The 13497-nt window shown below is 41.9% G+C and overlaps 2 protein-coding genes across 2 annotated transcripts; both read right to left on the reverse strand.

The window, feature by feature from the left end:
* Nucleotides 1–4978: 4978 nt before the first annotated feature.
* Nucleotides 4979–6726, reverse strand: LOC121877008. The gene is made up of 3 exons (XM_042382597.1): nucleotides 6654–6726; nucleotides 5875–6020; nucleotides 4979–5750 (listed from the first exon to the last, which is right to left on the reverse strand). The coding sequence occupies exons 2-3, from the start codon at nucleotides 6016–6018 to the stop codon at nucleotides 5313–5315; spliced, it is 582 nt and encodes a 193-aa protein (XP_042238531.1). The 5' UTR covers nucleotides 6019–6020; nucleotides 6654–6726; the 3' UTR covers nucleotides 4979–5312.
* Nucleotides 6727–10724: 3998 nt separating this feature from the next.
* LOC121877011 lies at nucleotides 10725–13167 on the reverse strand. Its single transcript, XM_042382601.1, has 3 exons — nucleotides 13120–13167; nucleotides 11970–12101; nucleotides 10725–11689 (listed from the first exon to the last, which is right to left on the reverse strand). Exons 2-3 carry the CDS (start codon nucleotides 12099–12101, stop codon nucleotides 11351–11353), a joined length of 471 nt encoding a protein of 156 aa, XP_042238535.1. The 5' UTR covers nucleotides 13120–13167; the 3' UTR covers nucleotides 10725–11350.
* Nucleotides 13168–13497: the final 330 nt, after the last annotated feature.

Genomic DNA, 13497 nt, shown 5'->3' on the forward strand with positions numbered 1-13497 from the left:
CCCACCTCCTCCCTCCTTCCTCCCTCCTCCTCCTCCTCCTCCTCCTTCCCTCCTCCTCCTTCCTCCCTCCTTCCTCCCTCCCTCCCTCCCTCCCCTCCTCCTACCTCTCCCTCCTTCCTTTCCTCCCTCCCTCCTTCCCTCCCTACCTCTCCCTCCTTCCCTCCCTCCCTCCCTACCTCTCCCTCCTTCCCTACCTCTCCCTCCTTCCCTCCCTATACCTCCCTCCGTCACTTTCACACCGCCGTTACCGCAGTTTGACATTTCACAGCGTTAATGGTGTACGCTGACCTCAAATTACGTCACAGTAGTAAATTGAGTCCAGTCACTGTACGCAGAGGAACGATGGTATACAGTATATTCACTATATTCTGTTATACTTGTATTTAGAATAATTTTATACGCATACTATCATATCATGAGTGTATGTGTACCGGTGTATGTATACAATGAGTGTATGTATACTGATATGTATATACTGTCAGTGTATGTATACCAGTTACACTATTGTTTGTGAAGGGACATATGATTAATATAGATAAACTTAATTAAGATCATATATATATATTGAATACCAGTCGAGTTAATGATATCACCTGAAGATTAGACACCCCGGTATATTTTACCTGATAACTAAACACACACACACACACACACACACACACCATCAACCACACCAAAACCGTAGTCATGCACATCAATACCGCCACCACTCCAGTGCAAGCCCCAGCAGTCACAGTGGGTGCCCATCCTCTCCAGCTGGTGCAGTCTGCCAAACTCCTGGGTGTAACTATAGACAATAAACTTGACTGGAAGGCCCATGTAAATAACACAGTCAAGGCAGCCTCGTACCGTCTCTACATGCTACGAAGACTTAGGTCACTTGGGACACCCACGCCAAAGCTGAGGACCATCTACAACGCCTTTATTCACCCCAAACTAACGTATGCGTCACCAGCCTGGTCGTCTTCTCTCAACTCTACCCAACAACGTCAGCTAGAGAAGGTACAGAAAAGGGCCTGCAGAATCATGCTCGGCGCAGAATATTCCGGCTACACCAACGCTCTCTCCACCCTGGAAATGGCATCCCTCAGTGACCTCCACCACCAAGCACTGAAAAGGTTTGGCAGTGGACTACTGCACCACCCTCGCCATCGCTACCTCCTGCCACCTGCAGCCCCCCACCCACCTTGCGCAGTCCGCCACTACAACAAAATTCAGCCCATAAGAGCCCGCACCGATAGATATAAGAACAGCACCATCCCATCTATTGTTAAAATAATAAACAACTCCTGATTTATGTACTGTACAGCCCTGTAAATGTATTCAATGCATATTATATCATTAAGTCTAAATCAAATGTAAGTCTGTATATTTTCATCCACCGGCTGCAACTCTATTAATAAACCGTTTATTATTATTATTATTATTATTATTATTATTATTATTATTATTATTATTATTATCACACACACACACAGATGTGAGGAACGCGGAAGGTAATACAAACATATCATTGTCCCGTGACCACAACACTCACTACAACACGATAATACTGTTCTGACACATCAGCTCCTTATAACCAACCTTCCCGGGTGTGTGGCAGGGTAATTGGTTGTGATGGGAGAGGGAGGAGGTTGTGGTGGGAGGGGGAGGGGGAGGGGGGAGGTGGTGGTGGGTGAGGGGTTGGGGGATGAAGCACTGGGTGAGGGAAGAAAGTGGTGGTGGGTGATGGATGAGAGGCTGTCTATCTTTGTCTGTCTTGCTTCTCTGTCTGTTTGTCTGTCTTTCGTTTTTATTTCTTTAATTGAATATTCTTTTGCTATTGTTTCTGCTGTTCTCTCTCTCTCTCTCTCTCTCTCTCTCTCTCTCTCTCTCTCTCTCTCTCTCTCTCTCTCTCTCTCTCTCTCTCTCTCTCTCTCTCTCTCTCACCAAGACTGAACAAATTACTGTCAACACCTATCTATCTAACCTTCCTCCCTCCCGCTGGTGGCTATTACGTCTCTGTTCACCTGTTCACTGACTCCAAGGTGAACATTCTTTACGGATTGTTGTTCTTTATTCTCTATACTCTCAACTGATTGTTCCTACGAGCTGTTTCTAGTTATTTCTTTGTGTTCTCTGTAGGTTATTTGTTTCCATCGGGGACCTTGTGTTTAGTGAAATAATGTGGAGGTAAGAAATAAAGGAATGATGAACGGCAGGACATCGCTATATCATTTTTTTTCTTTACTTTACTTAAATATTTGTTATTCTTGTTTTATTTGTTAGGAGATTTACGTTTACAAGTTTTCCTTACATAATACATGAATATATTTAAAACACAATTATTCTGAATCTAGAGTATTGAATAAAGCAAGTTAAAAAAAAATAGCTAAAATTAATAATAAAAAATGAGAGTTCGGTGTAGAAAAACAAAACTGTAAATTTAGTAAAGTTACCCATAAACTTTAACTATTAACATTTTCTTTGATTGTAGGTCTGTACGTTTTCTTTGATTCACACAACAATAACAACTAATAATAACAATAAAACAATCTTCGAGAAAGTTTATTACGGCATTTTCATCTCTATAAACCTGAAAATATAGCTAAGATTAGATAAAGCAGCAACAGCGCACAGATAAACCATAAATAACACACCTACGAGTACAACTAATCACTGACCATCACCTCGAAAGACAATGGCACCGAAACATAACCTTATAGACCTGCCGCTCGTGCTTGACTCTTCCTTCTCACTGTTTATTCACATTTTAATCAATCTCACCTTTCTATTTACTCACTGTATCTGGGGGTCTGGTGGCTATTGTGTTTCCGGCAACGATACAGTGAAAGTAAATCTGAGTAAATACGTGAGGTTATTTGAGGTTATTGATGATTGTGATGAAATTAGTATTTGTTGGTTGGTGTTCAAGATAGATGGATAGAAACGCCATACAAATTCACGTTGGTTCAGCATACACACACACACACACACACACATATATATATATATATATATATATATATATATATATATATATATATATATATATATATATATATATATATATATATATATATATATATATATATATATATATATATATATATATATATATTTCAGGTCTATAAACAATGCACACAATTAATGCATGTATTCAAACAATGTACAGTTCCGTTCAGAAGTTCGTGGTACACTGGCGGTGAAAGAGAGATAGGAGCGCTTGAACTTGCCTAGCTTATACTACAGACGGGCAAGGGGCGACCTAATTGAGGTGTACTGTATAAGCATCTCAAGGGGCACTACTCAGTCGAGTGTCCTTACTTGGAGCTGGCGGACGCTCGCCCCACAAGGGGTCACAGCTCAAGATTGAAGAAGCCGCAGGTCCAGAAAACCGTGAGGACAAACTTTTTCGGAGTGAGAGTTGTGAACTCTTGGAACAATCTACCAGAGAGTGTTGTGACGGCACCGAGTGTGAGCTCTTTCAAGACCAAACTTGACCAACACTGGAGCAGGTTCAGGTACATTCAGGAGCCGGTGCATGCCCAGTACTTGCCAACAGTGCGTAACAGAGACGTGACCGATTGCCCAAGCGGCTAACGAGCCAATCAGTGGTGAAGCGGATAAAAGTAAAAGTAAAAAGAGGGGTGCATAGCCTGTTGTACCCTTCCTGGACGACAGGTCACTACACCTAGCCTCCTACCAACACACACGGTGGAGCTGGCAACGGAGCAGCGAGTCGAACGAATACTCATTAAAAGGAGATGGGAAGGATATTGATATGAATATCCTGCCGACGAGAGAAGAAAACTGTAGTGATAGGAGTATCCATTCGAATATCAAAATACAATAGGGAAATTGGTTTCTAATGAACACCATAAGAAGTAGGTGAACAGAGCTCATATATCAAGAGTCTTCAATGTATTCATTACTTGAAGTTTTTTATATAATACTCTAGCTATATGTACAGTATATATGTGTGTGTGTGTGTGTGTGTGTGTGTGTGTGTTTGTGTGTGTGTTACGCTAAATAGTGATAATTGCCGATTAAGTGTTAAATAACGTTACTTCATAGTGTCACTTACCCCAGGTTACCTCCGCCTGGGTCAACGCCATCTGGGGGTCGGCAAATTAACAACACTACCTTGTCTCTACCACAACACTCTAGCCTCTCCCGTGAACCACCAAGGTGACTATGGTCCTGTATCTCGCCCTGAAAGGCAGTTCACTCTCATCCTCTGTCCTGAAACAGTGACTCGCCCTAAGGACCTCTACCTTCCCCGGGTTCCTGCGCTTCAAGTGACCGCCTTAATCATCCCACGTACCATAACATTCATCCCAGAGAGAAGAAGATGGCTTAACTTTTTCTCTGGTTCCTCTCTGCTCTTGTCTCCCATGTTTAGTCTGTATATAGATGATATTTATATGTTGAGCTCGGGCACTGGTGTTGGGTTAGTGGTTAGGATTTGTCTTTATAATTAGTTATTATTGTTATTAAATATTAAAAACTCCTCCTTTGTATAATGTCCATCAGCAGTAACGTTGGCCGATATTCACATTAATATCCTTCCCATCTCTTTTTTGATGAGTACTGTATTTGTTCGACTCGCTGCTCCGTTGCCAGCTCCACTGTGTGTGTTGGTGGGAGGGTCGGCGTAGTGACCTGTCGTCCAGGAAGGGTACAACAGACTATGCACTCTTCACGGCCACTGTACCACAAACTTCTGGACGGAACTGTGCATAGACAGTGCAAGTATACAAACAATATACATAGAAACAGGTGTACAAACAATATACATAGACACAGGTGTACAAACAATATACACCAATTATGTAAACAATGGCATAAGGTCGTTGAATTATTACTTTCCATTCACATCTTATTAACTTATAAATATTGCTGTTGTTTTTATTTCCGCGTTTCGATGCATCAGTGGTCAATAACAAAAATTCAAACCACAATAAAAACATGAGTTAAGGTATGTTAAAACATATAGGATTTAATTCAGTTTTATTTCCAAAGTTACAAAAATTATAAACACTATGATTATTTTGGGCATTAAACAATAAGTATTTTGGGAAACTTACAATGTATATTTATGTTATTCATTATATATTTTTCATTAACAAATTATATAAATTCTTTGTTATAATACACATTTGATTGTTGAATATATATGAATACATTAATATGTTTAATTTCCCAATAAATCTTCAGTATACATTATTGTGTATTAAGTGTGAGATAAAGGGATGGGTACAATTTGGTAATTCTTTCGTTTTGTCTTTCAGCCAGTTGAGGTCACTGTCCCTCCCTGTGTGTGTGCGTCTTCAGTGACCATAAGAAGGCTTGGGACAGACGGTCTTGTAGGTCTGCTGGGTTTGGGTGACCGTCACGTACTGAGGGACCACTTGGGTCTTGTACTGCGTCTGGTACTGTACTTGGGTCGTGGTAACGTACTTGGGCGTGTACTGGGTCGTGTACACGGTCTGGTACTGGGTCTGGGTCACGTATTGGGTCTGGTATTTGGTCTCGGTGATGTATTTAGGGACATACTGGGTTTTGGTGACGTACTGGGTTTGGTATTGGGTCTGGTATTGGGTTTGGACCTGGGTCACATACTTGACTTGGGTCTTATAAGCGGTCTCAGTGACATATTTCGGCACGTATTCTGTCTGGTACTTGGTCTGGTACTGAGTTTGGTACTGGGTTTTGTAGAGGGTGGTGGGGACGATCTGCTGTTTGTAGAGAGTCGTATACACCGGCACCTGTAGTGAGAGAAACAAATAATCAAGAATTCTGGTGGGTTTTTTTAACAGAGAATCCGTAAGAATCCGTGAATCCATCTAAGGCTCTCAAGAACATATCTGCCCCCTATCCCCTTATACCTACCGGCTCGTACTGTGTTGTGTAGTGAGTGATGTACTTCGTCTTCGGGTGACAGGGGCGGGACTTAGGGTAGTGAGGTTCAGCTATCACCGCCGCCACCACCACAGCCAACACCACCACCACCACACGAATACACATAGCCATCATATCTGTCAAGAGAGAGAGAGAGAGAGAGAGAGTAAACATGGTGTTATAATCTTACATACATGATCCCTTTTTGTTTACGATATATGTGTTGTTTGGGTTTAGCTGCTTCATGTGCCAGCCAATGTTTACACAGCTTTCAAGTAACCACATCCAACCCTCTGTTTACAATTTGTGTTTATTATTGTTGTTTTTTAACTTTGTCTGTTCCTGTGCTGAATAAATAAAGAAACTAATGAATAATAACAGATGAATGAAACTTAATAAAATGGTGAAATAAAACTGACAATTAGGAAAATGGACAATGTAGAATCTTGTTTGTAAGTTCAGCTTTTTGAAAGTTCTCCAAAATCTTAGTGCTTCTCTTCTAAACTTTCCTCTCGTCTCCTTTCTATCCTAGATGAGTTGAAAAATGAAAAATAGACCCATATCTCTAACCAGTTGAAAGTTGAAGAGTCCACCAACCCTCTACCACAATGAAAGAGTCCACCAACCCTCTACCACAATGAAAGAGTCCAAGGAGTTTAATATTTCAACCGAATTAACCTCATCATCTATATTTCTTCCCCCCAAAACGACGAAAAACAAAGAACAATTCTCCATCAGTCAGTCAGTCAGTAAGTCAGTTCTTTACCTACCTCAGGAGGGGGGATGTTCTCGCTGGGCAGCTGAGCACAAGACTGACGATGGAAGGCAAGTTGGCACTCATTTATAGGGCCGAGTTTCTATCGTCTCCATTTGTTTACTAATTAGGGCTGCCACGCTCCATGGGTCTTCGTGGGCATCTTGGCGTGACTAGACGGATGACGTGTTCCAGGTATATTAAGTTTGTGCAAGACGTGTGTGTGTGTGTGGGGGGGGGTGTAATAATGCTAATACTAATAATTAACACTTTATTAACAGATACAACAGCCATAAACTGAAAGTATAAGGAATGACGTAAGTGGTACATATATAATACATAATGATAGAGAGAGAGAGAGAGAGAGAGGGTCATTTAATAAGGAATTTCAGCACAGTTATAATATTATAAAAGTGAGATTGACAAGGTGTGTGTGTGTGTGTGTGTGTGTGTGTGTGTGTGTGTGTGTGTGTGTGTGTGTGTGTGTGTAATAATATGTAATTAACAGTTTATTGAAAAGTTCTGCAGCGAAGGCTGAAATATACAGTGGACATAAATGACTTATACATACATTGTGGTTTAACAAAAGCTTCATTAGAAAGGTAAGAACATACAGATTACTGTAGGTGTGAACAAACTGTAGTGTAGTACTCCTCCCAGATAGTGTTATGAGGGACCTCACGTGGTGTGAATTCCATCACAGATGGTGTTAGGGGACCTGACGTGGTGTAGTGACCCTCAGAGTGGTGTCTGGGGACCTCACGTGGTGTCGTAGCTCCTTCACATGTGGTGTTATAGGGACCTCGTGGTGTGTATTCCTCCGATGGTGTCATAGGGTCTCCACGTGGTGTCGTAACTCCTCACACATGGTGTTATGGGACCTCAGGTTATAGTAATTCCTCACATGGTGTTATGGGGGACCTCACGTGGTGTAGTAATTCCCTCACAGATGGTGTTGGAGGACCTCGTAGTGTAGTAACTCCCTCCCAGATGGTGTTAGGAGGGACCTCACGTAGTGTAGTAACTCCCTCCCAGATAGTGTTAGGAGGGACCTCACGTGGTGTAGTAATTCCATCACAGATGGTGTTATGAGGGGCATCACGTGGTGTAGTGATTCCATCACAGATGGTGTTATGAGGTACCTCACGTGGTGTAGTAATTCCCTCACAGATGGTGTCATAAGGGACCTCACGTGGTGTAGTAATTCCCTCACAGATGGTGTTATGAGATGGTGTTATGAGTGGGGTGTATCCCAGGCCTTCTATTGTAGACGCATTAACATATCGCTGGTTGTTGCTGGGTCTCACGTGCAGTTATCACTAGGTACCTGGGACCTCACTTTGTGAAGGTTAACTTGGGTACGACTCACCTGGTAAATAAGCTGAGTTGTTCTCACTGTTCTCACAGTTCACCGCTGTTCACCTCTGTTTAACACTGGTTCCATTCCTTTCCTAAATGAAATTGTAACTCTGGCTGTGAATTTGCTGATATTCCGGTGGGAGAGTAGGAGTTGGTATGGCCAACATAACAGTTGACCTGGCTGCTGCCAGAGAGCGCCAGGTACGTCTTGGACCCTTGGTGGTCATGATGTGTGTGTGTGTGTGTGTGTGTGTGTGTGTGTGTGTGTGTGTGTGTGACAAACTCGTACATCCCAAATCCAGAAATTAGTAAGGTTAACCTCCACCCCTCCATACCTCGTCCTCCACACCTCCAGCCCTCCACACCTCGTCCTCCACACCTCCACACATCAAGGTGGAAAACTCCATACTGTATTATCACGTCCCATAACTATCCATTTACTTCAGTCATCCTCGAAATGCCACCAAGAAAATGGGCAAAGTGATACCCCCTTCTAGGTACCCTTAAATGATACCCCCTTCTAGGTACCCTTAAATGATACCCCTTCTAGGTACCCTTAAATGATACCCTCCTCTAGGTACCCTTTAATGATACCACCTTCCAGGTACCCTTAAATGATACCCCCCTTCTAGGTACCCTTAAATGATACCCCCTTCTAGGTACCCTTAAATGATACCCCCTTCTAGGTACCCTTAAATGATATCCATATTTAGGTACCCTTAAACGATACCCCTTAGGTACCCTTAAACGATAGCCCTTTTTTTCCAGAGTCCCCTTTAAACTCTCTCTCTCTCTCTCTCTCTCTCTCTACCCGGACACAGCCCTGCCGTTTAGAATGGATTAAATACATCATATGTTTCGGTTCAGTCAAGTGCGACTTTCACATCGGCCATTCACTTAACAAAAGATTTTCTCCGCTAGCATAAACATCACTTGACTGCTGCACCGTTACCACTCTGTTGAATTAGACCCTGTCGCTGCTCCCGTTGTTAGAATCTGGTGTTTCCGTTATTAGAATCTGGTGTTTCTGTTATTAGAATCTGGTGTTTCCGTTATTAGAATCTGGTGTTTCCGTTATTAGAATCTGGTGTTTCCGTTTTTAGAATCTGGTGTTTCCGTTATTAGAATCTGGTGTTTCCGTTTTTAGAATCTGGTGTTTCCGTTATTAGAATCTGGTGTTTCCGTTATTAGAATCTGGTGTTTCTGTTACTAGAGTCTGGTGTTTCCGTTATTAGAATCTGGTGTTTCCATTATTAGAATCTGTTATTGCTTACGTTGCTAGAATCTGTTATTGCTTACGTTGCTAGAATCTGTTATTGCTTCCGTTACTAGTATGTTACTGTTGTTACATTAAGATTCTCTGTTTGTGTTACTAGACCCTATCATTAGTTGCGTTATTAAGCTGTTACACGATGGCCTTCTAGCACTGGGCCCCTTTAACTATAGAGCCCATTAAGACGGGCCCTCAATCCTAATGGTTATGCTCGGTTAGGTTTGGGTCCTATTAAGACTGGAGGTCCATTACGACTGGGGGCCCATTAAGACTGAGGGTTCATTACGACTGGGGGCCCATTAAGACTGGAGGTCCATTACGACTGGGGGCCTATTAAGACTGGGGGTCCATTAAGACTGGGGGTACATTAAGACTGGGACATATTAAGACTGGGGTCCATTACGACTAATACATTCATTATCAACTCTTAATTAAGGTAAATAATAATAATAATAATAATAATAATAATAATAATAATAATAATAATAATAATAATAATAATAATAATAATAATAATAACTATTCAGTCATTCTTTCATCCAATAGGTCAGTCAGTCAGCCAGTCACTCATCCAATCATCCACCCATTCATTCATTCAGTCACTCATTCATTCACTCACTCATTCATTCATTCATCCATTCATACAGTCCACCTCAGCTGTAAACAAACACACGTACAGTACAACAGATATAGGAATTAGCAACTTACTCGCCTCCTGTCACCCAAACTGTGCATCAATATATACGTCAAAATAGTTTACAAATGTCTGTCTTCACGGTGTGTGTGTGTGTGTGTGTGTACTGTTGTTAATATCGGTGAGAGAATCTGACAAAACAGGTGATGTATGATTATAATGTTTGTAATTGTGTTCTGATCTGTCTGTCTGTCTGTCTGTCTGTCTGTCTACGTCCGTCCGTCCGTCCGTCCGCCAGTCTGTGATACACTACGCAATAATTCCTTTTTAATATCAATGGAAATTTTAACTCGACTTTCGGTGTAAACTCGTCACATCAAGACCTCACAAGCATTATTTTTTACAAAGTTATGGCCTTGTGGTCTTAGTTATGACGAGGTGGGGGATAATCAGTATTTTTTCATCTATTTTTTTTTTCATTATTACAGAGTTATGGCCAAAGAGAAGAGAAAATAACTTAAAATTAAGTTTGAAATCACTATAAAGTCCATCTAAGTAACCAGACGCCATTATAACTCCATTAAACCCCGTGTTATTAGACTTTCCCGCCATTAAAATCCTAAACGAACAGTAAAAACAGGTAATGTCGAGTCCCGTAGCCATTGTCGACCAGTTAGACGTAGCGTGGATATAGTACACTGCACAGTAACCCTCAGCACACAGGGAGGTAGCGTGACTGGCACCGCACCTGACCTCCTTCACTTCCTCAATTGTAAACCCAGGAAGCTTAAACACACACTTAAGCATGGAGTGTAAGAATATTTATATGTATATAGTAATTTATTCATGTTTATTCACCATGCAAATACATCGGTGTACAGTAAATTTATTCGACGATAATTACACTGGTTGGAATGATGAGTAGGTTAAGAATACAAAAAAAACTCTATAATATAAAGAAATTCCTGAATATACATTAAAAATTCTAATCTTCCTCACACTATAATTCTCAACGATACTTCAATGCCAAATACTACCAAGTGTTGAGGGAATTATGTTAAGTGTACAATAAAGTGACCAATGAACATGAGGTAGGGATTAAGTGGACATTTATGGGTACAGCAAATAGTAAACAAAACACATACTAGTGACAACAACCAGAAATAATGGATTAGTTAACAAAAACATATAAGTGGTTTGTAAAATTTATAGATCCTCAAATAGTCGTGTTTTTTCTCTAGTCTAAAGAAAGACGTAGTAGTAGTAGTAGCAGTAATAGTAGTAGTAGTAGTAGTAGCAGTTTTACCTATAATTCCACAGCTACTCTAAATCTCCCTTAATTAAAAACTAAAAAAAAAAAATACCCATAAATATTTGAGACCCTCTGAAGGGCGGGAGGAACCAATTAAATCAACATCCCCAGCATCGCCTTCGTCAGTATCACCACTTACCAACCATTTGCAGGACACATGGTCTTTGTACTCTCATACTTCTCAGTGACGGTGACAGTAAGATGGTGGCGGGTCGGTTCTCCTCTCCCATAGTAACCATTACACACAGTCTCCCTATAGTGAGTTTCGGTTATAGTGGACTCCTGCAGGTGGGTGACGTGTGACGGTTCGTACTGGGTCTTGGTGTACTTGAAGTGGGTTTCGTGCTCCGTTATGGTGTGTTTGTAGTGAGTGATGTGCTCTGTCGTCGTCTCTAGGAAGGTTTTGGTGATGTACTGTGGGATGAATTTAGTCGAGGTGATCACTTCTTGTAGCTGGTGCACTGTCGTGGTGAACTGGGTGAAAGGAGGCGGGAAGGAGGATGTGAGTGTTATTTCTATTATAAAGATACTAATTATTATTAATGATGATGAAACAATATTATTACTTCTATTATTTATAATATTTGTGCTATTATTACTATTATTATTATTACTACTATTATTATTATTACTAATACTAGTAATAGCAGCAGTAGTAATAGTAGTAGTAGTAGTAAAAACAATAGTTGCCATAATTCCTCTTATTCTACTCACTAAACATAAACAACATAGTAACTAACATGCTTTAACTCACACCATTGATGGGCCTCGGGTAGAGTGTACTGTGACTCCTGTAACGAGCGAGGGAGACCGGTCTGTGTGCCTCTCCTGCCACCACCGTCACCAGCAGCGCAGCCGTCACAGCCACACTTGACCACACCATCATCTGTGACGTAAGAAATGTGACGGCGTTGGTGATGTGACGGTAATTTTGAATGTCTGGTATCACGTCACAAGAGAGAGGGAGATAAGGGAGAGACTCTTATCACGTCACAGGAGAGAGGGAGATAAGGGAGAGACTCTTATCACGTCACAAGAGAGAGGGAGATAAGGGAGAGACTCTTATCACGTCACAGGAGAGAGGGAGATAAGGGAGAGACTCTTATCACGTCACAAGAAGAGGGAGATAAGGGAGAGACTTATCACATCACAAGAGAGAGAGGGAGACTCTATCACAGGAGAGAGGAGATAAGGGAGAGACTCTTATCACGTCACAGAGAGAGGGAGATAAGGGAGAGACTCTTATCACGTCACAAGAGAGAGGGAGATAAGGGAGACTCTTATCACGTCACAAGAGAGGGAGATAAGGAGAGACTCTTATCACGTAGAGAGGGAGATAAGGGAGAGACTCTTATCACGTCACAAGAGAGAGGGAGATAAGGAGAGACTCTTATCACGTCACAAGAGAGAGGGAGGGAGAGACTCTTATCACGGGAGAGAGGGAGATAGGGAGAGACTCTTATCACGTCACAGGAGAGAGGGAGATAAGGAGAGACTCTTATCACGTCACAGGAGAGAGGGAGATAAGGAGAGATTCTTATCACGTCACAGGAGAGAGGGAGATAAGGGAGAGACTCTTATCACGTCACAGGAGAGAGGGAGATAAGGGAGAGACTCTTATCACGTCACAAGAGAGAGGGAGATAAGGGAGAGACTCTTATCACGTCACAAGAGAGAGGGATATAAGGGAGAGACTCTTATCACGTCACAGGAGAGAGGGAGATAAGGGAGAGACTCTTATCACGTCACAGGAGAGAGGGAGATAAGGGAGAGACTCTTATCACGTCACAGGAGAGAGGGAGATAAGGGAGAGATTCTTATCACGTCACAAGAGAGAGGGAGATAAGGGAGAGACTCTTATCACGTCACAGGAGAGAGGGAGATAAGGGAGAGACTTTGCTTACCTTCAGAGATGTGTCCTGGGAGATCTTTAGTATAGGAACTGAGAGACGGTAGTGGTGGTCAGGACTATTTATATAACATTGTTCCTCACTGTGACGATAGCTACCCCCCTCCCTCCACCCCCTCACCCTTCCACCACTTCCCTGCTCCTCCCCACACCTCTTCGTGACATCCCCCTCCCTGCTTCGACCCCCGCCTCCACCACCTCCCTGTGTGTGTGTGTTACGCCCCGTTTGTAATATTTTCTAGTTCGTGAAATGGGCTCCTAACCTAACCTAAGCCTAGTTCTTGAAATAGATTTAGGTTATGTTAGGCACCAATTTCACAAAAGGCGTAACAAACTCTGTGTATATGTGTATGTTTACTTGTATATTTATATC

Source organism: Homarus americanus, unplaced genomic scaffold, assembly GCF_018991925.1.
Source record: "Homarus americanus isolate GMGI-L3 unplaced genomic scaffold, GMGI_Hamer_2.0 scaffold50325, whole genome shotgun sequence".
Lineage (NCBI taxonomy): Eukaryota > Metazoa > Arthropoda > Malacostraca > Decapoda > Nephropidae > Homarus > Homarus americanus.